Source organism: Achroia grisella, unplaced genomic scaffold, assembly GCF_030625045.1.
Source record: "Achroia grisella isolate CSIRO2021 unplaced genomic scaffold, CSIRO_AGI_Agris_v1 utg2671, whole genome shotgun sequence".
Classification (NCBI taxonomy): Eukaryota; Metazoa; Arthropoda; class Insecta; order Lepidoptera; family Pyralidae; genus Achroia; species Achroia grisella.
Genome location: NW_026712758.1, coordinates 1,078,828 through 1,092,392, shown reverse-complemented (window position 1 = coordinate 1,092,392; position 13,565 = coordinate 1,078,828). Strand labels below are relative to the sequence as shown.

General features: G+C 33.6%; 2 protein-coding genes across 2 annotated transcripts; both read right to left on the bottom strand.

Annotated features, from left to right (window-relative positions):
* Positions 1 to 1,128: 1,128 nt before the first annotated feature.
* Positions 1,129 to 4,486, bottom strand: LOC131842919 (protein obstructor-E-like). Its single transcript, XM_059191492.1, has 6 exons — positions 4,438 to 4,486; positions 4,153 to 4,256; positions 3,561 to 3,673; positions 2,903 to 3,111; positions 1,890 to 1,956; positions 1,129 to 1,264 (listed from the first exon to the last, which is right to left on the bottom strand). The coding sequence occupies exons 1-6, from the start codon at positions 4,484 to 4,486 to the stop codon at positions 1,129 to 1,131; spliced, it is 678 nt and encodes a 225-aa protein (XP_059047475.1).
* A 2,225-nt stretch (positions 4,487 to 6,711) lies between these two features.
* Positions 6,712 to 12,909, bottom strand: LOC131842933 (protein obstructor-E-like). Its single transcript, XM_059191506.1, has 6 exons — positions 12,825 to 12,909; positions 10,726 to 11,132; positions 10,207 to 10,327; positions 8,895 to 9,089; positions 8,182 to 8,257; positions 6,712 to 6,998 (listed from the first exon to the last, which is right to left on the bottom strand). The coding sequence occupies exons 1-6, from the start codon at positions 12,865 to 12,867 to the stop codon at positions 6,758 to 6,760; spliced, it is 1,083 nt and encodes a 360-aa protein (XP_059047489.1). The 5' UTR covers positions 12,868 to 12,909; the 3' UTR covers positions 6,712 to 6,757.
* Between the last annotated feature and the right edge of the window lie 656 nt (positions 12,910 to 13,565).

The window sequence follows — 13,565 nt, the reverse complement described above, 5'->3', positions numbered from 1 at the left end:
TAATTTTGAATATTTCGTATTTCCTAATGAGGTACCATGAAAAAAATAATTATTTTGTTTTTAAATATTTTATCGTACTTATTTAGTCGTAATTAGAGTATTAACAACTCCTCTCTCGATTATATATGATAAAAAAATATACAGAGTTTTTGAGTCTATGTTATACTAATAAATATTATCTGTCCTGCCGTATGCGACGATTACTGCTCTAAGAGCACACATATTTTACAGACATGTCATCCTGGAAAATAGGAATGTATTCCTAGTATGCGTCACTATCGATATTCTGCATTTTTTTATTAACTATTAGACTGTACGATATTATTGTTTTTATGTATTGTGTATGTTGTTGGTTTCTATACAAATAAATAAAAAAACACTGTATATAAATAAAAATACTTCTAGTTCTTAGGAATAGGAATAAGAGGTTAGCGGCGGGCATATCAGTCTTTCCATCAGGTAGACCGTCCAGCTTGCTTGACCTTGTACACTTATAAAAAAATAGTTTAGAGATAAATTATGTAGAGTGCACATTTCATATAAAAAATTGTGTTTCAAAGGATAATTATATATTATTTAATTTTAATTACAAATATAATAATTTGCAATAGAGTTCTAGAATCCAGCCCTAGTAGATTCACTAAATATGACGTCTTACCTAAGTCTGCGGAGTCTCTAAAATGTGAATTTGCATCTCCCTCTATATTTTTAAAATTTAAAGTAAGTATTAATAATAAATCTAAAAAGAAATATTTTATTATTAATACTTACTTTAAACTCTCAAAAAATACTTAATCGATTAAAATAAAGTAATCTATAAAAATGTATTTATTTTATCAGGGTAGTATTTTATTAAAATATGTATATATATATGTACATATATACTACTATGATGCTGAAAATTATGAATTCAAATAATATCAAGGATTCATTGCAATAATATGCTGCCAATATTTTTTTATAATTTATTTATAGGCTATTTTCATTATTTGTACATAATATGCGAATTTTCATATAAAGCCAAATTTGTAATAGTGTATATTCGGTGAAAGTTCTCGTTGAAATCGTATACTTTATTAATTTAAAACGTCTAGTAATTAAAACATAATTAACAATTACAATATTGAATCAATAGGGGCAGTTTAGCTTGTCTGCATCTTCGCAACGGCCAGTGTGCTCATTGAAGCCCATGCCAGCATCGCAGGTTAGTAGGCGCGCGTGACCCTTCACGCAAGAGTAGAAAGCGAAGCAATTTCCAGGGAACCTGAATAAAGATTAAAGACGCCATTATTAAGTGTTAATTCTAAGGTGCATACAAAAATTCACACAAATTTTGTGATCTCGAGGAGTTGTTTTTACAGTTAGTCAGATTTGTGAGTTAGTTAGACTTAGTGTAATGTTTTATATTTAATGTTTAATGTATTATTAATGTTTTACATTTAAACTTTTTTTGTTAATTGTCCTTTGGTTTTATTACTTAGATATTAAATTTTGAAATGTGACCTCACCAAATTTAGTATTTAGGATCCTTTCATCTCTTTGTCACACAATGTCACACTTTGTCTACCCTCTACCCCCTGAACGTTTGATGTACTAAAGGTGTGGTCCCTAAATGCCGACGTCAGTATTCTAAATTACTATTAGAGACTAGGAATCAAAATATATATTCTAATCGAATTAAATATATAAGGGATCAGCAATATGGCAGATCAAGTTTTACGGTAAATAATTCCCTCCTGGTAATCGTTGTAGTTAATTCCCGGTCAAATCTCCACTGTGTGGTAACAGACTAACTTATACTCATCCGATCACTGACACTTCAGTCAGTTACTACTGTTAACACAGGGAACAGTACCTATATGATTTTTCTCAATAAAATAAATACTTACTTATAATTGAAAACGTCATTAGGATCAGCTCCGGCTGGAGTAGGTGGACAAGTGAAGCCAAGAAAACCTGTTACAAAAAAATAGTATTGCTTATAACCAATAGTGGATTGTGTATTGCAACATCTTCAATTGCTAACATGTGAGGTTAGTAGGAACAAAACGATCAATCTCGAGGGGAGGGGCTTGCATTTGAAATTCATTGGTGTGACATTGTCATAGACTTCCTGTAAATAGTAATTAAATCTAACTTCTTCCGGGGGGAATAAGATTTTGTGACATGAAATTTTAATGGTAGTATTAGAGAACGAAATACAAAATATTACAATGTCACTAATTGTGACCGGGTTCACATGACATTTCACACTGCTGCGTAATTTGTCTGATAGTAGATTCCATATATTAGCTAAAGGGCAAACTTTTGAATTATGTATTCTATAATTTAATTTAACACTGACAAACCTATAGGCAGTAGAATTTTGCTAAATTTGAATGTTAAGTTAAATTCTGCTTTCAGTATTTAACTTAATTTCTAATTATTATTACTTTACCAAAAATTGTTTGCTTGAAGTATGTGGAATTAAGGCACCCCTTAATTCCACCTACTTTAAGCAGCTTGTTTTACGCTGTGTTTTGGGTTGAAGGGTTCTGATAAGGCAGTAAATTTATAAGATGAGAGGCATTTTAGTCGTCCAGAAAGGAGCTCTTTAAAGATTATCGCAGCCGTATGATTTCTGTAGTGCTATTCATATGTATAGGCGTTGGTTACTATTTATCCTCATGTGGGTCGTCAGCTTGTTTGTCATTCTCATTGCTTAAAAACGTTTTTTGTTATATTATTATTATTATAGATACATCGTATCTAATAATTTCACAACCATTAACATAATTGGTACAAAGTCTCCCTCTGACAATATTTGGTTCAATAGCTTATGTTAATATATATAACACAATAATTGTCTTTGATTAATATCTCATATTAAAAAAATATCAAATACTATTATATTTGATCTTACGGCCAGCATCGCAAAATGGTACGTTTTCAGGCCATTCACAACGACCGGAGTCGGGGCTGAAGGCTAGTCCTGAGGGGCACATCATATCCCGAGCCCGTCCCTCGGTACACATGTAATAATGGCCGCAGTCGGTAGGAGTCGCCTTTGGAGATGGGAAGTACCCATACTGATGAGGACATTCTACTGTTGGCTTAGCTGGTTCTGTAATATTGAAAGTGAAATCAGTTTTTCTTAGTATTTTGACCTGACTTAAATAGTTAGTAGACTAATTTAGGAGTGCACACAGTATAACTAATCCGATAAACTCTTACCACTTTTTATCAGACATCGTTAATTAATCTCATATAAAAAAACACTTTCTAATAGTGCGTGGCGTTGTAGCCTATTTTGCATTATAGTATATTTCTCTGAGATAGATCGAAAAGTCATAATTAAATCTGGCCCACAGTAAAGAATTTTAATGGCCAATTTGATATATAAATTTATTATATAAACTTGTTTGGTTTGACTCTCCGCTGACGGCAACACCGATAACAAGCTAGCAAACTAATCCGCTAGACAGCTTCACCCTCTGCCACGTTGTATACAAATATACCGTGAAAAATGTGAGCATGTCAAGTGTTACGTTCACCACAAGAGAATAATGTACATACGTGGTCTGCGTCCATCACAGGTCATGTCTGACGGATAGGCGCAGGGATAACCGGGCCAAACAGTATCAGGTATGTAATGCAGACCATCTGGACAAGTCATTTTATTGGCCACGTAGTTCTGAAATTAGACAATAATAAAGAATAAACATATGACTGAGACACATAAATCTTATAAAGTCTTCCAGCTAAGCTCAAAGTATAAAAAAACTGATTAAGGGATCTAGAAGGGACTATAACTGACTAAATGTCTGTAATGTAAATATGATGTTGCCATTCTCTTATTAAACATGGTATGTTCGGTTTCTGAGTATATTTGAATAGTTATGTTTATAAAAAATAATTATGACTGGAATCTGTAAATATATGTATTGTAGCTTTTTTTTCCTGTATCGTTATGCCGAAAATGTTGTCATATTGCACAATATGGTTCATCTGACGAACATGAAAATATACTACATATAGTACTCTAGTATATTTAGTTACATGATATTTGTGATAAATATAGATTTTTTGCATATATATATAAATCCAGTAAAATTATTATAACTACAGCGTAAACGCCGTTAATATTCAAACCGTGTTACAGCAGGTACTTACGATGCATTCTAAGTAAGTGTCGCAGCTTCCTTCCAAACCGTAATAAGCGTTACGTGATTTGCATAAAACACTTCTTTCTTCTAGTCCTTCACTTTGGGCACTACCTGTAATAATTTAACAATTTTGAAATAATGAATAGAATAATATGGCAGTATTATATGATATTCTTTTTAATCCTTCGAGAAACTTGAAAAGAATGGAAACTGGATCGACAGAACTAATTTGAACAGTAGAAAGGAAGTATTTTAACGTTGGTTATAAAAATATAGATAGTTGGGTACTTACAACGCGCTATGAACAAAATTGTGAAGGTAGCGATGAAATTGAAAGCCATTTTTGCTGATGATATTTTTCCTACTTTCTCGTGTAGACACCGACTATGTGAATGATATTGAAATATCGATACTTCTCTATTTTATACTTTTCTTTGTTACTTTAGTTTAATGATTTATAACATTTAATGACACCGTAAATGATTCTACAATTATAAAAAGAATATTGTGGTTACTTTCAGAAGCATTAGATACTTCCTCAAAATAAAAGAAATTCAATGTTGTATTTACAATATCATAAACTAGTTACATATCAAAGTTATTTAAGATGTTGCGGTTTCCTCAACCGAATATAAATTCTGTGTAATTAATATCTATCTACGTTTTCATTTACTGTTAACATTGAAATATGAATAATATTAATACAACACGTTTATTTAAAAACATTTGAATATTAGCGTATTGTCATAACAAGATACATTAAGTGTCATCAATAGCCCAGTATTTGTCTTTTGCTATGATTTTTCGTACCGAAGAGTGTATCGTATTACTATTAGGTACGATGTCCGTAGTCTCATGGCTCCATCTTGCTTTACCCACCAAATGTTAAAAATCACCCTAAAACTCATGATTTGCAGAGAATATTCTCAATACAGAAAGTCTGTATTAGGAGCAGCCATTTCCCAAACAAAAATGTTACTCTTGTATTTTAGGGTGCACCGCCCGCACCCCGCGGGCGTCCAACGCTGCAAGTGGAAGTAGCATCAGCAAAGTCCGCGGTGCAATCAAAGCGCCGAGATTTTGCCACCGTCGCCGCTGGAAAACCAACTGCTCAGCGGCATGAGCCTAAAGTAACTTTGAAAATGAGATGTGTACTAAGTCCACTGACCGTGACGTTGATGGTTTTGTCACGGTACAAAAGAAGAGGCGTACAAAGAGGCTCAATCGAAACCATTGTGGCACAGCAGTGACAGGGCCCAACTTCTTGTTACGTGCCGCAACCTCGACCACGGCAATGTACCTATCCCACTAACAGTGTATTATTTACACGCTCCATCACCTTGGAGAATAGAAATGCGATAGGCCTGTAGTTCGATGGGTTTGATCTGTCGCCCTTTTTTGGTACAGGATGCACAAGGGTGGTCTTCCATGAACACAAAAATAGCCCAGAGGAATACGAAAGCGCGAAAAGGCGCGTGAGCACGAGACACAACTCCGGAGCACACTTCTTTAACACCAATGCCGGTATGCCGTCTGGCTCATTCGACTTGTGGACGTCAAGAGACAGTAACTCTCGCCGGACTCGCCGTTGCGTTAAGGATATTTCCGGGATAGAGTTACCACACTAGGGGATGGTAGTAGGTATGGTGTCCCTGGCGGCCAAAGTCAAGGCAAAAAGAGCGCACAACAAATCGGCCTTCTCTTTTGCGCTAAGTGTCAGACTAAAGTTTCTTTCGGCAGCTTTGGCAAGCGACCAAAAGGCACGATTTCCAGAAGGATGTCGTGCTAGTCGCTCTCTAACTTTACTGACGAAGTAGAATTTGGCTCTAGCAATTACCCTCTTATTAAACCTGGATGTAGCATTTAAATTCCGCCTTGCATCAGATACGCCAAAATCACTGTTGGAACGAGCCATGGTCCAAACCTGATAACCAGTTTATTTAGCCTGTCCGGCTTCTCTGTATGACCTATTAAACCATGGTCGCTTTTTCGCCCCTGAAGCAACAAGCAGATTTGGAATAAAACATTCCATACTCGCAAGTATAACTTCAGTAACGGCGGCAACTGTTCTGTAATTAGAGAATATCTACATTTGGAATTATTTAGGTAAAATTATCCTTACAAAAAATATATAGGTACAATATATATACTTTATGCAATATTTTTTATCAGAAGAAAACTTTGTTCAAAGTAGTCTATGTAGGTAGGTATACCTGCCTTAATAATTTCTGTCTTCATATTTGAAAAATAATATGTGCAAGCAGGCAACTAAATTGCTGGGTACTATCGAATAACCCCTATTTCTTAGGATGGGAGAAGATAATGTATTTTGTTCTTCATGGCTATGTTTATAAGCGATGGGTTGACACTTCATCTGGTGGGCTCATATTTACATAGTGAAATTAGATAACAATGGGAAAGACTATACAATGAGTGAATAAGCGATATGACGTGCCAGTTTATATTACCAGAATAGTTTAGGTGTTTATTCTGATGTATCTACCAAAAAAAGATATTAGATCTGTGTTAGGTAATAATTTTATTTTGATATTTTATTTATGGTCTAAAAAGCTTATGAACTATCTGTACATGACTTCATACAATTAAATTATTCAGTATCTTCTTTTTTGCTGTAGAGGTTTGGCATTAAGAGACACTTCCTTTGCCAGTCGTTGCTTTTCTTCTTCTCTGGACCGCGCGGCCAGAGCTCTAAGTTCCGAAGGGCAGCTGGACACTTCGTCAGCAGAAACACAGGTGGATGTGAGCTCGTCAAATGCCGAGTCTCCGCCACAGGATAAAGCCCGAGGACGGTTCTCGATACAGATGAAGTACTTCTGGCAATTGGTGTCTGATCTGTAAAGTTTTGAAAATTTTAGATTTTGATATATCTCTTGGTCTTCCTATATAAAAAAATATTTGAACACTGTTTTAAAGTTTGTCGTGGTGAGTTACAAACATCAACAACTTCTAAATGATGTTATCATGATAAATATTTTTTTTTTATTTATGTATTTATTTATTTCAGGCAACTAGGCCCATATTATAAATACTTTATAGACTAACATACATATAATATAATATTTAAAAACTAATACATTGATATTGTCTGTGTGATCACGGCACTGAAGACGGCAATCTGACACACTGATCACAAACGCTTTTAAACTCGCATTGTGACTCGACTTCAGCTGCGTCACCCTCAATGTTAGGTTACTCTTGGTACGGATATAATCGACTATGTCCTGCTCCTTAGTGACGTAATGTAGACGGGACAGGTACGTTGTCGTGGTCGGTCATTTTTAAATTATGTGTGTATAATTACAAGAATGGGAAGTTGAAAACGTTAAAGACTAGTCTTTTCCATTTCGCGATTACCACAAAAATAGCTCCGCTGTTTCATCTATTTCAACATTACGGGAAGTAAGAATGGATTGTATAATTATAATGATCATATTTTAATATAGTTTATACATACATTTTATAGTATGTAACATCATACACATACACAAGGCCGTATAAGCGATCGCTTGATATTTCTAATAAATATTACATAATGCAAGGTCAACGATCATCTGCTGGCATTAAGAAGACCGACTGACCGACCGACCGGTCCCGCATTAAGCAACTAGTTGTTCAGCCGTCAATTGATTCATAAATATCAAGTGAACTAGGCAAATGTACAGGTAATTCTGTACAAAAGTAAAAGTTGTGAAGTTTATTGCGCATTGAGAATTTTTAACACGCGGTTTTCTGTAAAATATTAAAAACTTTTGAAAGGTGGTCGCGTTCTGGAAAATAATCCGTAGACAATATTCAGTATTGACATTGAAAATTTCAATTTACTGAACCTAGTTACTTTTTGTTCCGTTTTATCACAGCCAAATTTTTGGCGCTAGAAATGCTATCTAGGTAATGAAGACACTGAGATTTCTTCTTAAATTATAAATGTCAAACCATTTTCAATGTCTATTTAATTCATTGATATACCTACCATATAATAATTCGCTATTTGAAAGAATAATATTTACTAATTTACCTGTAATATCTGTATCCGACAGGTGGTCCGAGTTCCCTCGATACAGGCACTTCTGGGCATCGAAAGCCAAGGAAAGCTGAAAAAACACATAAATTACAATATCCCACCAATATTTACCATATTCGTACCATATATATAGTTGTTAGTTTATTTACATTGATAGTATTGTCTAGTGGACTTGACAAGCACATTGCATAAAATTATTGTTACATAATAGTTTGTAAGTTGAAGTGCTCGTCTTTCGACATGCGTGAGTTTAAAACTATCTACCAATTTTATTACAACTAGTACGCGCTTATGCTCGTATAGCATTGAGGAGTAATTAATTTCTAAAAGAACTGTCCGTGTGATATCTCAAATGTCATTCATCCAATTCCTACTTTTATATATATATATAAATGCGAGAGAGTGTTTGTCTGTCTATTCCTTACCTTTTCACAAGTAAATGCCTGAACGACTCTTAATGAAATGACACGATGATAAATTACGAGAATAGACATAAGATATCTTGTATCTAAAATAATCAGATGAAGTCGCGCGTTACAGCTAGTCTAGTATTTTATAACGGCCCTTGCACTCGGTATTTCTCTGACAAATTTTATATAAATGAATTCAGTTATGCTGATTTTTTTTACTTGAAACCTGTACCGAGTTCGTGAAAAATAAAGATAATGTAGAAAATAAGTAAATAAATAATCAAAATTCATAGTTACCTTCAGCATCACAATCAGCGACCTCATCGGGCCATTCGCATCGGTATGACTCTGAGCTGAAGGCCAAGCCTTCAGGACAAGTTAAGTCGAAACCTACTCCGTTGACACAGTTTCTGAAACCGCTACAGTTACGGGCATCTCCCAATTTGAATAATCCAAACTGGTGTGGACAGTCTGCCGTAGGCTGCGCAGGTTCTAGAAATTTAATAGACTTATTATGAGTTGTAATTGTATATTCTGATAGTATTTTGTCATTTTTAAATTCAAATTTGGGAGAATAGAGTGACTACCAGCATATGCTATTGCAAAAGCAATATAGTCTAATCAGTATTCGTAACCCGAACAGACCACTCCCCCACAAGCAGCACTCGTTCATGAGTATGATATTTGAATTTAAAAATGAATAAAGATATTTTGAATTTTACTAATTAGTCCTATAACAAAAGATCCACTACCCCAAATCTTTCCAACCAAATTATTAAAGTAAACGCTTATTTATAATCTTAGTAATGTTGTAAGGGATAATCAATTCAATGTGAAATTCTGTCAAATCATCTGGTGATTTAACACGGATACTGTAAGACATTGTACCAAAGTATATTCAATGATTGTTAAGTTTATTCAATAATTGTTATTATACTGGGGACACAATAGAAAAAATATATTTTTTATCGTGTCCTCAGTATAATACAAAATATATAATCAATCATTATGCCCCTTATTTACGGATATTAAAAAAGTTTTGTACATAATAAAAATATAAGTGATCACTGTCAGTACATGAGATTTATATTAGAAAAAATATTATAGATGGAATTTATCAACATAATAGAACGCAATATGAAATTTGTTAAAGTTTTTGTCTGATTGTCAGTACTTTGGCACACTAATCACAGCAAAGGATAAATGGACTTGAGTGCGGTTTTTACCACTTTTTTATGGTAATCTTCACTTTAAAACTAGTGTTTATTTTATTAAAATAAAAGTTATAGGTACGAAATTAGCTAGTTCTGAAACAAAATAATATAATGCATGTCAACCGTTAAAGTTTAATTATTTGTAGTCAATGATGCTGATTTGTAAATATCCTTGACATATGTAATGTTATTATATTACTTATGGTATAAAACAATTACTAAATAACGCTTGTATTAACATCAATACAAACAGCACATAGTACTAGTGTACGGAAAATGTTAATATGTGTGGAAGGTCTTAAGCGTACCCATTCGTATTATTATTATAATCTGAGACGACCACGTACGGATCGCAAACTCATTTTGATGTATGGTTGTGTTAAAATGGTACTCACGTAGCGACGAGCGTTCGAGGCATGGCACCTCACTGGGATACTGACAAGGGTAGACGTCAGGTCTTACGCTGGGGTTGAACCTGAGTCCGTCAGGGCATAATTTCTCTTCTATTGCTCCATTCTGAAACATCATGTCATTTTCGTATATTTATATTTTACAATTGGTATTCACATTATTAGTCATAACAAATCATTCTTGCAACCTATAACTTCCTACTAAAAATATCGACGCTATCTGACCCTCGTAATTTCCAGTTTTTATCTTCGATCGTAACCTTTATATTGTTTGTCTTACTCATAATAAGATGTAATATACAAAATAAGGTTGTTCGGAACAGTTCAAATATTTTTGAAGGTGACTTTGCATCCGGCAATGTTCATTTTTAGACCTACATTGGCGTTTTGTCCAACAACGTACACACATATCATACTAATGTGATCTTATAAAATGTATTGTAGGTGCGCTTGTAAGTAAAGTTATACATAAATACATAATTGTATATACAAATGAGTACTTACTACACATTCATTATATCTGTCGCAACTACCAGACACTGGAGAACGTTCTTTGTCTTTACAGGAACCAAAGTTTTGCTTGGCTGCTGATGGCTGTTGATATTGATTCTGCTGATATTGGTTTTGCTGGTACTGATTTTGATTTTGCTGATACTGGCTTTGCTGGTATTGATTACGTTGTGGTTGATTTTGCTGAAATTGATTTTGACTGCCAAAACTGCTTTGTTGTTGGTATTGATTACGTTGTGGTTGGTTTTGTTGAAATTGGTTTTGGCTGCCAAAACTGCTTTGTTGGTATTGTCCAGGTTTCGCAGTTTGCTGATAAGTTGTTTGACCTCGCCCGAATGCTCCAGAAGATTGTCCAAATGAAGACTGTGATTGGAACCCGGAATTTCCAAATTGTGCGTACGCTGCAAAATTTATACATATTTAAATTGGTTTTTTATTATCAAAACGTTTTAAGTATGTATATCATATTTAAAAAAAAGATTTCTATTCACGGACTTTATAAAATAATTTAACATATTATAATCAATGAATTAACATTATTGGAGGTCCTATTCAATTTCGGAAGGACAAGTTGAATGTTTTTTCTCCAATATTATAAACGGATATAAAACCTGATAAAGGTCATTAACTATTTCGATCGTTTATATAAAGCCCAAGTAAAAGTAATTTATTGATACAATGTTGGTTGGTGGATTAGTAACATAATTAAATATACATATTATTCTACTGTTATCTGCGGTTTCATTATTACAAATTGGCTTAAAAAACAAATTCATTTCAGGTTTTTGCCATTTGATCTTAATTAAAACTACACGACAGGGAAAGGTATATTGATATAAAACTTGACTTGCATATCCAAATCCATTGACTTAAATATTCAAAATAATGACAAAATTATATAATTTTAATTTAATAATATAAGTATGCCAACATAACACGAATTTAATAACTATTTAAAGTTATATGCCTGTAAAGGCACCGGAAATGTGAATATTTGTTTGAAAAGACCTTCACCAGATGTAGATATAATATATGCCATTCAATTATTCATTCAATTATATATTCATCTTTAAAATTCAAGCATTTTCTGAACTTATGTTTATATTTATGTTCCTATTTTATGTTCGTTAACTATTATAGTAGAAGTGTATATTTTTCTGTAGAAGAAAATAATATTAGGAAATTCATAGTTTGATGTTCTAGGTTCAATTCTCTCATATTAGTTTTTATCCTCTACGTCCACGTGACCCAGTTATAGATATTGACCGAGATATAAAGTAGGAACCCTATGATGCATAGAGTTTTTCATAAACATTTGTAATTGAGGGACGTACCTGTTATAAGAGAGATGTTTATGCGAAATTCTTAGGCGAGTTGGTGGGTCAATATGGTGCCAATATTGACCCACCAACTCCTCTGAGAATTTCGCTTAAACATCTCTCTTATAACAGGGAATTCCCTCAATTACAAATGTTTTTTTTTATAGTTTTGTTTATAATTTTAATTTATAGTAATATATGAAGTTATATGTTAGAGTTATAACTTTTATTTTTATGTCCAATAATATAACAAGGCGAAATCTTATAGGTAAATATGTAGGTAGATATATACGCATTAGGTTCTAACGTCTATTTTTACAAAATTAAATATTTCCATTGTTTCAGCACCGGCGGTGAGAAAATTTTAATTAACATCTAATTAAGTTGTAATTACCTAATTAGATTCTCATGATGTGTCTTAGGTTTATCGCAATAACTATATATTTAATTAGGTATGTACCTACATGTTATTTGAAATAGATTATCATTTGGATGTTCCATAATTTCATTTGTGTTTATTCAATCAACGAACAATAAATATCTTGATGAGGAAAAATAATATAGATAAATTTTATTTACTTCTCGTTATTTAGACTTCTAACGTCGTATTTGCGTAGTATTATTTGATTAAATTTATAGTAGATGCATTAATTAATTTCATTATTAATATAACATATTAATAATGATTATTAATATCATTAGCACCAAAATCTATGTTTTGTGAATTGCATGTAGGTATCATGCTATCAATGGATGTAGGTAATGTCTACTTACCGACGGCGCATAAGCACGCCATTATCACAAAAGCCTTGCCCATTTTGGATGTACTCGTAAACTAACACGCTCGCACAAAGCTCGGACAAGCACTGAATGGCGATGCAAAAGAGTTGATGGGACTCGACCTTGGGGACAGACCGAGTTGTTGTGAAACCACGTCTCATCTCGACCACACCTCAACTTACCTGGGTTGGTGGTTACGTGTCTCGGGCTTCACACAGGACGAATAGGAAGGCCCAAATCAAATGTTACGTGTGTATTTGACCTTCCTTCTCAAATGGTCGAAAATGATCGACTGTCTATATTATTACCCGTATAATACACCGTATAGGTTACAAGATGTGTCTAATTTAAGGATTTCTTCGCAGTGAAAATAATTAACAAACTACTCTTGACAATTCATACAACACCAAGTCCCAAACTAATCAGAGCGACATGTTTTACTGTACTCAGTTAATAGACTAATTAGCGGATTTGCAGCGAAATACAACTTCTTTCGACAATTCATACAACGCCAGTCCCTAACTAAGCGTAGCGACATGTTTTACTTTACTCTGTTAAATGATTAATTATAATAATACTTAATAATAATATTAATAATATCCAGCAGTGGACGTCTTCTGGGCTGAGATGATGATGATGATGAATAATATCTTAGGACAATTTACACAGAGTCATTTAGTCCCAAGATATGCGGAACTTGTATCATGGATACTAGGCAACTGATATAGATGCATT